The 17,796-nt window shown below is 39.4% G+C and overlaps 5 protein-coding genes across 5 annotated transcripts; all 5 read left to right on the forward strand.

Annotated features, from left to right (window-relative positions):
- Window positions 1-37: 37 nt before the first annotated feature.
- TM35_000361500 (uncharacterized protein) lies at window positions 38-2,731 on the forward strand (the record flags this gene model as incomplete). The annotated part of the gene is made up of 1 exon (XM_029029335.1): window positions 38-2,731. One exon carries the CDS (start codon window positions 38-40, stop codon window positions 2,729-2,731), a length of 2,694 nt encoding a protein of 897 aa, XP_028879356.1.
- A 1,234-nt stretch (window positions 2,732-3,965) lies between these two features.
- Window positions 3,966-4,562, forward strand: TM35_000361510 (uncharacterized protein; the record flags this gene model as incomplete). The annotated part of the gene is made up of 1 exon (XM_029029336.1): window positions 3,966-4,562. The coding sequence occupies one exon, from the start codon at window positions 3,966-3,968 to the stop codon at window positions 4,560-4,562; it is 597 nt and encodes a 198-aa protein (XP_028879357.1).
- A 723-nt stretch (window positions 4,563-5,285) lies between these two features.
- On the forward strand, window positions 5,286-6,005 carry TM35_000361520 (uncharacterized protein; the record flags this gene model as incomplete). Its single annotated transcript, XM_029029337.1, has 1 exon — window positions 5,286-6,005. The coding sequence occupies one exon, from the start codon at window positions 5,286-5,288 to the stop codon at window positions 6,003-6,005; it is 720 nt and encodes a 239-aa protein (XP_028879358.1).
- Window positions 6,006-6,947: 942 nt separating this feature from the next.
- On the forward strand, window positions 6,948-13,664 carry TM35_000361530 (uncharacterized protein; the record flags this gene model as incomplete). The annotated part of the gene is made up of 1 exon (XM_029029338.1): window positions 6,948-13,664. The coding sequence occupies one exon, from the start codon at window positions 6,948-6,950 to the stop codon at window positions 13,662-13,664; it is 6,717 nt and encodes a 2,238-aa protein (XP_028879359.1).
- A 1,122-nt stretch (window positions 13,665-14,786) lies between these two features.
- Window positions 14,787-17,507, forward strand: TM35_000361540 (uncharacterized protein; the record flags this gene model as incomplete). Its single annotated transcript, XM_029029339.1, has 1 exon — window positions 14,787-17,507. The coding sequence occupies one exon, from the start codon at window positions 14,787-14,789 to the stop codon at window positions 17,505-17,507; it is 2,721 nt and encodes a 906-aa protein (XP_028879360.1).
- Window positions 17,508-17,796: the final 289 nt, after the last annotated feature.

The following is a 17,796-nucleotide window of genomic DNA, read 5'->3' on the forward strand; positions in this document are numbered from 1 at the left end:
AAAAAAAAAAAAACGATTACACATTTACTTTACAAAAATGGGTCAATGTTGTTCCTCTAAATCTTCTCTACGCAAATCGAATGGTACCAATCGTCGTGCTACTACAGAGCCGCTTATGGACACATCACAGAAGGATCCCGTCCCAGTATATGTAGATGCACATGATTCCCCAAAGCCATTGGAACTCAGTAAACATAATGAGGATGCCTTATTAAAGAAGGAAGTGGAGGATTTTCTTATTGACTCAACGGGTAGTATGTCTAGTAATTCCCTGCATAATATGTTGGCAGAGGCAAAGAAAATAAAGGAGACAAGTCAAGCTAATGGAGATGATGAAAGTTCAGATCTCATGGAAACTTCAGAAGATAAATATTATGATGATGAAGAAGACATAATAGAGAATACACTTATTCCCTCCTTAGCTGGTAAGTTACCTCTACCAACATCAGCGGAGAGTGATGCCAACTTCTTCACCACCCGCAGTTTACTCGATAACTCCTGTAGTATCTCCTATCGTCCCCCAAGCGGATATGCATTAGAGCGAACCAATAGTTTAGGTATGGCCAGTGAACCCTTTCCCGCCAGTGAGGCCTTTATCTCCTGTCGGAGTATTTCTAATATTCCCTCTTCTTTGACGAGTGCCCGACCAACAATAACAACAACAACAACAACCGCGGCTGCTGCGGGATTAGGAATTCCTCCTCCTCCTCCTCCATCATCACTTCCGTATATATTGCCAAAGCCATTAGCGTTAAATCCACCACCTCCGGCTAGCAACACCGCATCTGAACGGGCCTTTCATCCTTGTCAGAGTCTCTTCACGGTGGGAACGGCAACTCCGCCGGTGAGTAGTCGTGAACGGAAACCACCCACACGTTCAGGGAATATATTTTCACGTGCAAGCACACGGACAAGTATTTCACGTCCAGTGATCTCCGCACGTAATGGGGGGAGTTTGAATAATCTCGCAAAAGGAGAAAACTCCAAAAATGGAGGAAGAGTGATACCAGTCATGAAGGTAATAGACGGTGATGCTGTGTTACGATCACAGTTATCTACAAACACACCAGGATCATCTTCATTACTCTTACAAGGGGAAAATAATTATTTATATGATAGACAAGATACAAGTATGGCAGGAAGTGCTCTTTTTCATTCCTTCGCTACCGCAAGTGATGATTTTATTCTTGCCGATACACCATTAAACTCATTAACACCAGCCCCACCAGAACAGGATATTCCCTTATCTGAACCCTCCTTACCTCCACCGCAATCCCAATCTCCTCCTCCACCACTCATTCAACCATTATTATCACAAAAACAACAAAAACAATCATCCTCTTCACATCTCTCACAGGGTTCTTTCGCTGCATCGGATGCCGCACATCCACAGCAAAAGAAAACAAAAACAACTGTCAGTACAAATGGATCTATCGCATCATCATCATTATCATCATCGTTCACAACTGATAAAAAGAAATCACCAGTAGTGAAGACTGTGAAAGAATTCCCAGTATGGATGAAAGATAATATGGGGGTAAAAGCAGTAAAACCTGTTTCGCATACTTTACCATCATCACAAATGAGTGGGAGAAGTTCTCTGCAAAGTGATTCAGTATTGTCATTATCATCAAAGACACGTCCAAAGCGAAATACAGATACTCTTGCAAAGAATACTAATACTAATAATAATAATAATAATAATAATAATAATAATAATAATAATAATAATAATAATAAAGGTCCACAGAAGAAAACCATGGGAAACACGGAACTACCAAAACAAGAAGAAAATGTGAAGGAGGAGGACAAAGAGAAAGAGAGGGTATTTTCGAGATCAGGTCATCGTGATTCTTTGGTACCACTGCGTGAAGAAGAAGAAAATGAAAATAATATCCATCAGCGAAACGAGAAGAATGGGGAAAATGAAGAAGCTGTGAACGCAGTAGAGTCAAAGAAGAAATGCACTTCAGATGGTACTGTGCCATTATCTTCCAGGGGATCAAAGCGGAATCTCATGGAAAATGATTCCAACGAAGACGAACATGAAAATAAGAAGGAGAAGGAGCCATTTATGCAGGAGGAAAAAGATGAAGAACTACTTGTTGATAAAGTGAATGTGAGGAACTCACCCATACAGGATGAGTATGATCAAGAGGATTATAATGGTGAAAATGAAGATGATGAACATGAAGTGAATAATAATAATAATAATAATAATAATAATAATAATAAAGAAGAAGAGGAGGATTCGTTAATGCAGGAAGGGGATGGGGAAGATAACCGACAGAGTGAAGATGCAGAAAGAGAAAATAAATATGCCAAGAAAGAAAGTGAAAAGGAAAAGGAGAGAAGTGTGGACTCCTATCGAACTGATAGTAGTAATAGCAGTAACAGTGGTAGTTATAATAATGGAAGAAGCAGAAGATCAAGTCAGTCCTCAACGAGATCTTCAACTAATATAAAGAATGGGGAAATACACCCAGGTGATAGTCTTATCCCTTTTACCACGAGTGCCTTGGATAATAATGAGAAGAAAGAAGACGATATGAATACCAACAATCGTAAGAATAGTATTAATAATATGGAGAATGGAAGTGCAAGCATGAGTGGAGTAAAGGCGGATGTGAGTGTTAGCAGTAAAGCCAACAATATCTCTAGTGACACTCGTGGGGAAACTTCCACCAGTGAACAGAATGAGAATGAGGAAAAAATAGTTCTTTTGGCGTAAACAGAAATATCTCTCTCAATCCCTACAGTAGAAGAGAAGTTGTAAGGGGTAGTTACACATTATTCATGAGCAAATCAATAAAAGAAGAAAAAAAAAAATAAATAAATAAATAAAGGGGGAGGTGATATAATAGAAAACAAATAAACATAATAAAGAAAGAAAGAAAGAAAGAAAGAAAGAAAAAAAAAAAACATTTATTTCAAGTGGTTAGGAGAAGATATTCCTTATATGTTTTTTTTTTTTTTTTTTTTTTTTTTTTTTTCTCTCTCCTGAACATGCCATTTCAATTCGGCATTTGAATTCCCCCACCCCCACCTGCTCCTTCGCCTTATTTTAGTGCTGCTGATCACAATTTTTTTTTTTTTTTTGCTATTTTATTGAAGTGCATAGTTTTCTTTATATATTATTATAATTATTATATATATATTATTATTATTATATATTGTTATATTGATATTATTTCAGTGCGTTGTGTGATTGTTTATTCTCTATATTTGCTCCTGTGCTTCTCACATTTTAGCTACTTGGCAGGATTTCTTCCCCTTCTTCTATTTTGGCTCATTCGTCCAATATATTCACTCTTATTTTCCTCATTTTTTTTTTTCTCAAATTTTTTTTTTCTTTTTCATTCGCTTGGCTTGCGCTGCCTTTTTTTTATTATTATTTTTATTTTATTTTTGTTTTTTCTCTCTTCGCTATTCTTCTTCGATTTATTCTTTTGCTGCTATTGCTAGTAGTGAAGGTAAGAGGTGTGTACAATAGGGGAAAAAACAATCATGCGTGAAAGAAGGAAAGAGAGAAAAGAAAAAAAAAAAAAAAAAAAAAGAAAAAGAAAAAGAGTCGAAATACAGTTCGGTTTTCTTTTCTGAGATCTTTATATAAATAATATTCTTCCCATGTGTTGATCTTTGTTTTACTCTTTTGTATGCGTACACTTCACTAGAGATGATAATGAGTTAATGGGAAGTTGAGAGAAAAGGAAATAAGCTAAACTAAAGCAAAAACAAACAAACAAGCGAACGAACAAAACAAACAAGCTTTACGAACAGAATGCTTCTGTCAATACCCAATAATTACAAATTCTTTTTATGCTTAAGAACTTTCTCACTTGTTGTTGTTTTTCTCTTTTTTTTAAAAAAAAATTTCTTTTTAATCTTTTCTCTCTCTATTCCTATATATATATATATATATATATATATATATTGATACTCTTTACACTACTATTAGCGAAGTGATGGGGGGAAACGCCAGCACGGAGGCGTCTGTTGGGTCTCCACTGTCGGATGCCGATAGCACCGCCCAACAACAACAACAAAAAGAAGATGCGGAGAAGCGCCGTCGCTACGCCCATCTCACTTCTGCCGCCGCCCAACACCAACAAAAAGGCAGTAGCTATAGAAATAATAATAATAGTAATAGTAATAGTGGTGGGACTCATCATAAGAATATTATTGAGACGGTGTATGATGAGGACTTTGACACTATTGATCACATGCAGGCCGTTCGCTTTCCACCAATGGTCGTGAAACAACTGCAGGACGCCGTGGACTCCGAGGCGGAGCGGCGCTGCGCAGATGCGGAGAAGACAATGGCCCGATGTCTGCAGGATAAAATGTGGACATCGTGGAAGTGCCAGAAGGAACGGGATCGATATTATCACTGTGCGGCGAAGGAACGGGAAAACCCATCGCGATTGATGGAATACCGTTGGAAGTATAATTTGGGAACTTTTCATGGTGAGATTATTGGTAGAAATAATATGATGAGACGTGTCTGGGCGGAACACTTTCCAGAGCGGGAATTACCTCATCCATGGGTGAAGGATCAGTAAGAGTATCTTTCTATCTAATGAGAGAGAGAGAAGGAAAGAAAGAGAAGGAATGATGATGAGAAGAAGAGGAAGAGGAAGAAAAAAAAACAACAAGAAGAGGGAGATGGTTATTACAAAACGAAACAACTCAAAAAAAAAAGAAAGAAAGAAGGAAAGAAAGAGATACATAGAGAAAGGTGATAAATGAATGGAGTGGTGGTGTTTACAGTTCTGCAGCATCGGCAGAAAATGGAGAAACGATGAGAGAAGCAGTAGTGGCTTGAATTCATTATGGCACTTCCCCCTTTTTTTTCTAGTTGACTATCGTTTTCTCTCTCTCTCTCTATATATATATATATATATAATAACACTCGATGAACAACTTCCTCGTATTTTTCTCCTCTTTTTCTTCTCTCTCTCTCTCTCTCTTTTTTTAATGTTCTTATCATTCTCTTACTCTTGATGGGTCTTCTCTGTTGTATGTATATATATATATATATATATATAGGGGAGCAGGTACCGTGTCCTGTCTCTAAGAGAGATCATTACAAACAGAATATTTAACGACAGCGTTAAACCTGGGGAAATACAATAATAAAGTGAAGGAGTGCCTACTTTAACAAGAGAATACATATAATTGTTATTATTCTTACATCGTGAATTCGTTTTTCTCTATATACACATATATATATATATATATATATATATAAATATATACACACCTCTGTATTGTAGTTAGAAGAGATGATTCAGATTGTAGCCCCATCGGATGAATTGCGAGAAATGACTTTATTAGAAATGCAAGGGAAAGTTTCTATTCCTCCCAAAGTTCTCCAGCAGGCACGTGAGCAACAACGAGAAAAGGAAGAAGAACAGAAACTTCTTTCTGGAGTAAAACACCCACGTAATGAAGAGACGGTATTGGAATTACCACTTGGTTCTGTGGAGAATGACTCCCGCAATGAGAAGCGCTGCTCTCTACACATTGGAACACTAGTGGTGGATGGAAGTCAAGGAAAGTACAGAGAACCACTCCTCGTATTAAGAAGAAGGGATGAAAAGAAGCGAGAACAAGGATCAAGTAATAATAATAATAATAATAATAATAATAATAATAATAATAATAATAATAATAATAATAGGAATAATGATGTGGAGAAACCTTCTTCTTTTTCTTCAATATCCATTCAACCCTTATCAACAACAGCAACAACAAAGACATCATCATCATCATCTATTTGTTTGTTGGAGGATTGGTTGAAAGATCACCCAGAGGAACTCACATTAGATGCCGCTGCTGCTGCTAATAATAATAATAATAATAATAATAATAATAATAATAATAATAATGAGAATGATAAGGACGGTAATGCCAATAAAGTGCCGAGGAAAGTATATGAGTTAGTGGGTATTGTGGAACGCTATGTGCTTTTAAATTCCAAACCAATGCGAACTTTTTCTTAAAAAAAAAGAAAGGTCTGAGGGTTTTTTTTTTTTCTGTTGTGATTACTTTTTTCATTTACAGAGGAATTTATTTGCGATGACATCATCATAGAGTATGATTATTTTATTGAGAGGAAAGAAAGAAAGAAAGAAAATAATAAACGTAGCGTCCACACATGCTTGGATTACATTTTCTTTTTTCTTTTCTTTTTTACATTCTCCCCCTCCCCTCTCCCTATTGCCATTTCTTCCTTAAAAAGGATATAAAGGGGAGGAGGGTGGAGGAGTATATATATATATATATTTGTTATTCTTTTCTGATTCTTATTAATCAATAATAATAACGACTTGTACTTGTTTTCTTTTTTCTATTATATGTGTCCTATTTATTTAAATCCCTTTTCTTTTTCTCTTTCTTTCTTTCTTTTATTATTATTATTAATACTACTCTAATACGATCACAGCTTTTTCACGTTGCAAAAGGCGACCGGTGTGTGTGTGTGTGTGTCTCGGTGTATGCGCGTGAGAAGTTGCACGCCGTATTGAGTACAATTGAAAGAAAAAAAAAGAATACATTAAAAAGAACTACAAATATTATACACACACGCACATTAGAAAATACATATACACATCGAAAGAAAGAAAGGAAGGGAAAAGGTAAAAAAGAAAAAAAGAAAGAAAAAACAAACACACACATTATATATATATATATATTACAAATAAAGCGGAAAGGAACGACTAATAAAATACATATAACGTTGGAAACTAAAAAAGGAAAAGAAGAAGGGTGATATAGATATTTAGATATTAACTACAAGGAAAACTAAAAAGAAAAAAAAAGATTGAAGAAATAGTAAACAGGAACAAAAAAGAAAAAGAAGAAAAAAAAGGAAAAAAAGAACAGTTTTGTTTTTTTTTTGTTTTTTTTTTCCCCCTTCTCTTGACTATTTTGTTTCTATTTACATGCGATCATCTCCTCTTCTCCGACAGGCCTCACCCTCATCGGCTGCAGCGCTGGGGAAAGGCAGTCGGAGAGTCAACACACCGACACCGTCCAGACTGGCCGGCGCTCATGCCGCGATGCTCGCCATGCAGCACGGACGGCTATTCACTCCACACGCCTACTTATCTGAATCCTCATCATTATCTTCTTCATTATCATCATCATGGACTTCTTCCTCAACTATGGCGGCTGCGGCTGCACCATCATTGCGTAGAAAAAGACGGTATGAACCACATGCATGGATTCTTCAACGATACATTGAACGTGGAGCGGTGGATATGGATTTACTTCTATTCCATCCAGATGCCCCATCGCCAGTAGAGCTGCTATTACGAGTAATGCGGCATCGAACCCCATGTGCTCGGCTCACAGTATATGCACTGCAGGCAGCATTACGTCAGCCACGACTGACTTCTTCAGCAGGCGCGGCGTCTTTTGCACTACAGACAGTAAGTTCACTACTACGTCGACGGTGTCCACATCTCTATGAGACACAAGAGGTGCGAGTGTTGTTGTGTCAATTACTGCTGGCGGAACGGCTTTTTAGTGATGCTGTGGAGATATTGCAAGGGATGCCGGATGCGTGGATTACACCAGGGCTTTGGGTTGCAGCCGTAGAGGCTGCCGCAGAGGGGAAAATCGCCCACTCTACACTTCTCTGGCGATTACTAACATTAGCTCCACCCAAGACACCAACTGCTGGACGTGTAGTACAAACAGGTCAGCGTATTCCAGTTCATCTTCGTAGAGGGGAATTCATGACGGGAATAGAAGGAGGAAAAGGAAAAGGTATGGGACATGTAACACATCAGACGATGATGGGAACTGCTGTTAATGAGAATAGTAGTAATGTCGATGGTAGTAGTAGTGATAGTAATAGTAGTACGGATTATAGTATTAATCATAGCAGTCATAATGGTAGGGGTATTAGAAGCAATAGTATTAGCAACGGTATGGATAATGATGAGGATGATGATGGTAATATGAATAGCAATATGAGTACAAGTAGTAATCGTAGTGGTAGTAATAATAATAATAATAGTAGTAGTAGTATCGGTAGTGGTGTTATAATTTCTGAATTTGAAGTTCGACCAACTTCTTTACTGCGATTAGTTCAGGAAACGGGACAATTGGAATGGTGTAAACTTAGTACTCTTGAGGTAAGCTATGCACAACAACACTATTCAACATTGTGTGATCATCGTGCATGGGGGATGGGAACATTGTATGCAAAGGATGTAGAATCATCCACAGAAGGTATTGTTTATGGTCTTGATGAGAAGTTGGCTTCACGACTCATGCTCCGTGCGAATGTATCATTCTCAGGTCAGGCTTCTCCATTAATTGCTTTGCATATTCTTCGTCGTTATTTACGAACGTGTCATGCTTTGCAAAAACAAGTAATTTCAATAGAAGGTACTAGTAATGTAAATGCTGCAGATAACCTTCGTAAAGGGTCACCAACCGTACAACATTCTAAAGATAAGCATAAGAACAAACATCCACTATTGCCATCATCATCATCATCATCATCATCATCTGATACACTGATGCATAAGGGTAACGAATCCACACTTCTTAAAGGTTCTCAAGTCCACCCTTCCCCTTTCTTACTATTTTTTAAAATTGTTCGAGAGGCTCGTGATGTGGTGGGAGTCAATAGTAGTAGTAATATCACTGAACAACAACAACAACATGTTGCCGTGTTTGGACAACCACACCCCACCACTCCCAGTGGACTCCCAATGATTCACTGGGGTGTTGTCTGGCATTTCTTCCAGAGATTAAACCGCGAGTGTCCATCGTGGTATACAATTATCCCTGAAGAGGCCGGGGATCTCAGTCGGTATGTCATTGATGCCCTTTGCCGAGGGGCGGATCCATGGATGACACTTAACGTGGCCCGTGCCGTCTCTGCTCGTCACGTTGTGGATGGATTGGATATTTCTCTCTGGTTACTACACCGTTTAGATGCCTCTCATCACACAGAAGAGGCACGAGAGGTGACACGAAAAGTATTTCGTTGGTTATTAGTGGATGTTGGTATTCATCTATTACCACAATTACATCATCACCTGACGCCTGCAGCTCGTGTGCTTATTCGTCTTGGTTTATATGATGAACTACAACACTTTTATAATGCGGTATTGGATAATGTGTATGCCTTTGCAGAGGATTTTCGTACAGAGTTTATGCATGTAATGGCAGATTTGGTATGTCCATCCTGTAGTTCACTTTTACCAACTCAGAATGTCTTTGTAGAACGATCTTGTCCATTGTGTTTAACCATTATACCACCTAAAAACGCACGTGAACTTCCGAGTTTTCAGTTATCAAGTGAACATATTAATCGTCTACGTGAGAGGCGTAAAACATTACGTCTTAAAGATAGACAACGACTTCATGAACGTATTTATCGCTGGTCCAAACGTGGAGATGATAGAAGTGATACTACTCTACCACTAGAGATGAAAACCCCAGAGTTAACAGGAGGAACCACAATATCTTCTTCTTCTTCACCAACATCATCATCATTTTCTTCTCGACCTCCATTAGATGCTAGCAGCGTTTTCAAACATGTGGTACTTGGTGATACTAAACCACTGATTCCTGGTGTTTCCGTAGAAAAAGAAATTAAATTCTTTTTACTAGAAGGGGATAAAGATAAGAATGATAGCAGTATGAGTAACCAAATGAGTAATGATATAGATAGTAAGAAGGATTCTTTTGATGTTCATGCAGCCATGGAAGAATCATCTAGACGTTTACAACTACAAGAAGCGGCCAGACAATATGCTTTAGCACAACGTGGTGTCTCATTATCTTCAGCACGACAACTCGCAGCATTACCTTCTCTCATTTCATCTACTACACATCACATGGAATTTCCACGATGGAAACAACGACATCAGCAACTACATCCATATCAAGATGGACAACAAACACTTCTACTTGGACACTTGCGTGTGGATGGTCCATGGACATGTGTGTGGTGTCAGGAACAGAATTCCGAGTGGAGTTCACGTGTTCAATGTTCAGCCTGTGGAGCTGAAACTGGTCCATCCGCACCATGGAGACACTTCGCATATAGTGAAACAGGTGATGTAATGGTAGAGATACGTGGACGTATTGCAAACGCAGAGGAACGTCCTGTAGATGCGGTGGTGGCTGCGTATTTACTTATGGTGTACAGACGAGCCTTTTTACTGCGGGCTATACCACATGATCATGAACGTATTGATCAACTTATTCGTCGTCTTTGCACATTACATGAACGTGTCTTGGCAGGTTATATCTATATACGATTTGTTCCTCCACAACGTCGTTGTAAAGGTCCGACATTGTTTGCATTGGCACAATTATTTGGAAGTACAGAGTCGGCATGTATGAGTCTTTCAGCACGAGAATTAATGCAAGATGAAAAATTTTTTGAAACTGTTTTTACTCCAGCTACATGCAAAGTATGTTTTGGTTTACATGCATGGAAAATGTGTCCTATTATAACACGAGACTTTTCTACAGCTACACGTACTTCTATTAATATGACCACAGAGGAGAAACAACGTGCCATGTTGGAGCAATTACGAAATGCAGTGGGTGAAGCTATTCAACATGGGAGTGAAAATAGTCGTCTTGTAGTAGAAGCTTATACAACTTTTGTAAAATCTCCACATCGTGAACTCTTTGCACAGGTACACTGCCGTGATGTAAATCATCTTTCTATATTACTTTCTCGATATCATCAATACCGACGTGCGGCTTTTGTGCTATGTCATATCCCATTACACTTACGGGATGATCAAGCATATTTAGTAATGGTACATTACTTTAATGTACCTGTAGAGGAGGCTCAAGAATTATTACAAAAGCGAAGTCCACTTGGTGTAGAAGATGAAACACATCCAAATTTTGTCCAAGTGGCCCTTACTTGTTGTATGTGTCTTGATGGGCGACACGCTTCATTTGAATGTCCACGTTTAACACAATGGTTAAATGAAGTAGATGCACACAATGCAATGATAAGTACTTCTTCATCTTCTTCCAATAATATTTCTTCTACTGGTAGTAATGCTCTTAGTGACCCAGCGTGGGAGCAACAACAGGCAAGAAGATTGCGGGCTCAAGTAGATGGTTGGACTTCTGCGGGTCCTGAAAGATTACATGCGTTTTACCGATTTTTACTGCAACATGTTGATACATTTCAAGAAGAAATTCTATCAGAAAGTAGTATTGATGTAGATGATGAGAAAGATTTTAATTCTACTACCTCAACTGAAAGAAAGGTAATCGGGTCTGTAGGAGGAACAGCGAGAGGAACCACAGTTCGAAGACCACAAAGACGAATGGACGTAAATGATCCTATTATTTATGCTCTTAACAAGACTATTATAAAACTTGCGGAAGTAGGACACGAAAAAGGAGCTTATAGACTATATGCTAGAGCTCCTGTGTCGTTTATTTCACGTCTTACTACCAGTTCCATGTTGCGTATGAATCGTTTCTCTGAGGAAAGTATCCGCACACTCTTAAATAGTAGTGGTAGTAGTAGTAGTAGTAATAATGGTCGTGATACTCTTAATTCCTCTTCCTCTTCTTCTGCTGCTGCTGTTGCTGCTGTGGACGATGCACGAGCGTTGGGTTTGTCTAGTGAGGCTGCCCGTGCGGCGGCTGTTCCCCTACGCGGCCTCTGCCTGCTGTGCTTTGACCGCCGTCACGCCTATCTCGACTGCCCGGAGCTCGCGGCGCAGTCCAGCACGGCGGCGAGACTCGAATACGTGGCGGTGCACGTTGGCGGGATTCGCTGCGGGGCCGATGGGGTGCGGGCGGCGGCGGCGTACGTGTACCACACTTACAACCACGGCGGCCTCACCGGCGAGTGGCTGCGGGGGTCGTCGACGGTCGGACGGGCGCTGCGACTTCTCGCCGGCCGCTGTTTTGCCGCCGGCCTCCCCGCCCCCGGCGCCCGCGTCCTCCGCCGCCTGCCGCCCTCCACCGCCCCCGACGCCGCGGCGGGGCTCTCGAATGAGGCCCTTCATGCCGCTCTCTGGCGGGCGGCGGGGCTCCCGGCGGGGGTCATCGCCAGCCGGCGACTGCAGCTGCGGGCGGCCTACGCGGCGGAGGGGGTCACAGACGAGCAGACAGACCCAGACACACCCCGTCCAACGTACTCCAACCGCTTTCTCGCACAGGTGAGCCACATTCTACATGATGATCTTTGTCGACACTGCTACCAGCATGGACACACACTCGCTACATGTGGTGTCTTTCACGCTGAGGTGAGCTTTGGTCGGGATTATGTCGCCGCTTATCGTATGAGTATGATGTCGGAGCAATTGGATCGTGATTGGCAGGATGCATATTTGTTAAAACTAGCAGATTTCTTTCAAACACACAGGCTTTTTATGCCCTATCACATTGTTGGAGTTACGAATGCGCTGAATGCTATTGCAGCAATGTGGAGTTTCCGTGGAGAACCAGGAATTGCCATGCGGCACTTACTTACAATTCCACCAGCTTACCGTCGTCGACAGGCGTTTAAACATATCCTTCACGCACTACACATACCAACAGCGGAGATATCACGTGTACTCGCCAATGTATACTTCTCTCCAGATGAATTGTTATCATCATCATCATCATCAAATAAACGGCGAGGGGATTCTAGCGAAGGATCTTCTTCAACTAATACCACTAATAGTACTGTTAGTAGTAATAACAATGGAAATGTTAGTAATAGTGGAGGTGCGGTGGCGCAGCATTTATTAATGCCTAAACCAGCTATTCGTGATGTAGCCATGACATCAGTATTTAATCATTTCCCTGAGGCATTAGCGGCTTTGGAGAAGAGTGAGGAACGTATGATGGCAATCCGACGACGTAACGCCACACAAAAATCAATAACTGACAATCGAGGCAGAAATCATCTCTCTATAAAGGATGGATCAGTAAACCAGACTACGTTTTCCACAGAAACATCATCATCATCATCAAGTTCAGGGAACACACCATCACCTGCAATACGAGTAATGCAGAGTGGAGATATTTTAACACTCCGAGAAGATTTTGATCCGATACTAACAGAGTTAGAGATGGCAGTGGGAATGAAACTAGGCAGTCGACACGTACTTTTTACAAGTGCGGTTGATATTCTTTCAGCGGCCGCTAACAAAAAAGATGACTCAAAGGAAGATGATCACGCTTCTTCTTCTTCATCGTCATCAGTACCATCGACACCACCAGTTACAGTAACAACAACCATATCAGAGTCTTCACAATCATCATCATCATCATCGACACAGTCTATTGTAAAAGAAACTTCAACTGCCAAGAATGCAGAAATGCAAACTCGTTCATCTCAACCACAGGTATCTGATGAGGACACAATTATCACCGTTTTCACAGAAGAGTCTGGACGAGATGAACGGAAAAAGACAAGTAAACGTGGCAACAACAGTAACACTCGCTCTTCTTCTTCTTCTTGGTCTACAGAGAAGAGAGAAACATCTAATGATTCTCCAAGGCGTCAACAACATGGAACACAACATCAACATCATCATCACCATTACTCTCAGAAACCGCGTTATCACGAACGTCAGCATCGTCAGCGTAATCAAGAGCAACAACAACAACAACATCGTCGAGGTCAGAGAAGTGGTGGTGGAAACGGCAGGAGGTAATTCTTTTATTCCAACGGAATTCTCCATCTGTGCAAAGAGGCCGCTATAGATTCTTTGGTGCTGGGAGATTTGTTTTGGTGTTAGACGAGAATCTGGATTGTCTCAAGCCATTGCGCATGACGGACATGTAGTAAGAAGAAAAAAAAAAAAAGGAAAGAAGAAGAAAGAGAGAAGGAAGAAATAAGAAAGCTTTTCTTAATCTTTATTTGTTTTAAAAAAAAAAATGGAAGGAAATATAAATTTAAAGTGTGTGTGTGTGTGTGTGAGAGAGAGAGAGAGAGAGAGAGAGAGAGAGAGAGAGAGAGAGAGTAGTTGTGACGTGTTTATGAGAAAGGACCTTTTTTTTTGTGTATGTGTATGTGGAGAATAGATGAGAAATGTCGCATCATTATCACATAGGAAGAAAAAGAAAAAAAAAAAAAAAAGACAACGACTTTTACTACTATTTCTGCAGTTGTTCGTTTTCTTTTTTCTTTCTTTCTTTTCTTTCTTCAAGCCACTCTAGTTATGATTGTGGTTATATATATATATATATTTATATATATTTATACTCTTGCTATAGATGATGTTTATAATTGATGATGATGATTTATTATTATGACTATTGTGATGGTGGTTGTTTTAGTTATTATTGGATTCTCTTCACCCTTCTTTTTCTTGTCTCTTGAAAGTTTTGAAGCGGAAGCAGATTGAAGGAGCAACACATTTGGAAAACACCATAAACAAAAAAAAACAGAAAAAAACAAAACAAAACAAACAACAGCAACAACAACTATCAAATAATAGAAAAGTATAAGCGTATACCTACTTTCTTATCTCATCTCTACTATTATAAATATTCTTGGTAGTATCCGTACGAACAATAAATTGCTATTATTCAAGATACTACTATTTTACTACTGTTAACACTAGTATTAGCATTATTTTAGTAGATATTAATATATAAAAGGCTACAGTTTAGTGCCACTTTTTTATTTTTCTGACGTTGGAAGGACGAAGCGAAAGCGTTGTTCTGAATCATCGCACCATTTGTGCCAAATACCGGAAGAAGCCCAGCAGAAGATTTCTAACCACACGGAAGACATCTTTTCCTCTCAAAATCAAAGGAATTCAGATCACGGAATGTCATGGAGTTATTATGATAATTACCCTGAGAGGTCAACTATCGGGAATACGGAACCCACTGGAAATCAAACAAAAGACAGTAATATCAGAAATGAGAGAAGTAGTTGGGGTGGTGGTGGTGGTGTTGGCAGTAACAGCGTGGATGGTCTTCAGAAGTTTCTAAATCGTGGTATTTATTTACGTCCGAATGTTTTTATGATTAATGGAACCGCAACAGATTTGATGGGATCATTATATATGATGAATACCACCGTTCCCAGTAATATCGCATTTTCTTCCTTTTCCTCTTCATCATCATCATCTCCAGGGACAAACACCACAACTATGATGGTAACACCGCCATCCTTTTTACGGGGATACAAACGATCCGATACCCCAACATGTTGGGTTTCATTTAATTATGAATTGAGATTAGGAAGTAGTGAATATTTTAGTCTAGGTGAAGAAGCACGTGCAGCATTACTATCAGAAGAGTTTACGGAAGATGAATTGGTACATGATTCTCTATTAACAAGACAAGGGAATACCGCAGATGTATTACAATATCAAGCTATTGCAATGCAGTTATCTATCAGTTTACGTGAAAATCGCCTATCCACACTTTTTAGAGAAGAATGGTGTAGAATTAAGGATAGACCAGAAGAATCACGACATATCTCAACCTTTTTAGGTAGTGTTGGAGATTATTTGGGGTTTGGTTCTGTTTTAATGAGTGGTGTAGAGGTGGCATTGCGAGCTATGCAACCTGGTAAAACATCTGAATTTCTTATTATAGACTCAAACCTAGAGTTTGAGAATGCAGATAATATAAATGAATTACGTCCTACTACTAGATCTTCCGTATTACAATGTGTTTATATTAAAATTGAACTATTGCATCGTATACCGCATGAATATATTCTTCCAGTTATTTTTCAGAAGTATATTGTACAACTTCCTTCTTCTACCACAACAGAGGATACAGAGACAACAACTACAACTAACATTACTACTACTACTACTACTACTAACAGTATGATACGAGATCGTGCAGGTGCACATGCACGTCTTTTTCGTTTTTTCCCCTCAACACTCTTCAGTAAATCCACAAATCCTAATCTTCCACAGTCCTTGACATCTGTACATGCGCTCCGTGCCTTTTTTATGGCTATTCTATCAGTAGCAGCTAACTGTTGTGTGGGAAACTCATCATCCTCGTTAACACCATTACGAGATGGGCGTCCAAGTGGAAAACTAGCACGTTTATGTGATTCATTAGGGCATCCTTTCAAAGGCATTTACAGTGATGCGGGAAATGTCCGAAATACCAGCAATGATAATCATACCAGCAGTACTGGTAGTGTTAATGGTCCATTAACGGAGGCAGATGCTAAAATGTTTGTGTATTTAAATTTTCTTAAATCACCAAGTGATGGTGCGACAGTAAATTGCAAAATTATACGAAATGGGGAACTGATGGGAAATCCATTACCCCCTTTAGAGTTGAAGGATGTATTATTGGGAAGTATGGCTATGCCATTATGGTTGGATATGTTACTACAAACTATGCGGAATGGGGAAGAGGATGTGATGAATTTAAGTATGAAGGGTGAAAGTGATGCGGAGTTTCATTCTTCATTTGTGGAGGAAATACGGAATACGGTTATTCAACATGTTAATTACATAAAATCAGGGAAAACATCTTCTTCAGTAAGACATGATGATGAAGATGAAGATGATAGTCATCATCAATATCATCATTATCATCATCAAGGAGAACCAAAACAGCATCAACAACAATCACGAATGACGTCTTCTGACATGTTAGCTCAGGAAAATTTTATTTTTCCGGATAATGTAAATGTATCCATTTCTGATCGATCTAAACATGAAGGAGAACATAACCCATTATTTACATATAACTTTAGCTGTCACGTTGTACTTGAAGACTTTAAAAATGCTTACGATTTAAATGCCTTTTTCTTTGTTAATCCAGAATCTTCCTTACGTGTGGTACAAAAATTGGAAAATGAAGTCCTTGCTCTCTCTCGTGCAGAAGATATTATGTATAAAAATGGTAATTGTTGTAGAGACTTTATTCCTGAAAATGAGGATATCCTCCCATGTGTAACCGCAAAGATGATCCATATTCAACCCGCTGCATTAGGCCACAATACCCACTGTTTTGTCGAGCGTAGTGTTGTGAAGGCTATTCATAAAATGAACTTTGCTATTCTTTTATTAACATTTTACGTTCATGAGGAGAATATGTTGGCACAACGAATCTTGACAACGACGTTATCGCAACAACGTCGTGTGGCACTTGCCCGTGCATTTTATTTTCTTGGCAATATCTATCTCCAACTACAGCATGAGGGTGTTTACAGTCTGGCGGTAGAAGCATACTCCGCGGCTATTGAAATTCTTCCAGATGATGAGCAGTTACGATTGCGCCGTGGGGATTTACTGCGGGAGTTTCACCGGGATGCGGCTGTACATGACTTTGAGGTGGCCAGAAGTATTCTGCAGATGAAACTACAACGATACAACACACAACAAACTACTTCTTCTTCCTCTAATTCTTCTTCTGGTGCTGCTGGTGTTGTTGTGAGTGGAGGAGAGAGCGGTGGGGTTCATCGTGATGATAGGGAGAGGGAACATTTGTGGAGATTACTGCAGGGTGTGGAGCATAGTATAAATGTGTTGCGGGGATCAGGGGGACCTCCAAATGTCCATTGAAGTTGAAGAAACAAAACAATGGAGAGAGAGAGAGAGAAAGTGATAAATATTGAAGGAGGGATATTATATATATATATATATATATATATATATATATATGTATGAAGAAGAAGAAAATGAGACTCTGGAAATGTTAATTACCTTTACGAGGAACAACAGCTCCACAGTTTTTCTTTTTTCTTTTTTTCTTTCTTTCCTTCTCGTTTTTCACCATATACACACTGGTATGACTTTGTTTTTATTCTAATGTGTGTATTTCTCTCTCTTCTCTCCATAAAAAAAAAAAAAA

Source organism: Trypanosoma theileri (genome assembly GCF_002087225.1).
Source record: "Trypanosoma theileri isolate Edinburgh chromosome Unknown TM35_Tth_36_V1, whole genome shotgun sequence".
Lineage (NCBI taxonomy): Eukaryota > Euglenozoa > Kinetoplastea > Trypanosomatida > Trypanosomatidae > Trypanosoma > Trypanosoma theileri.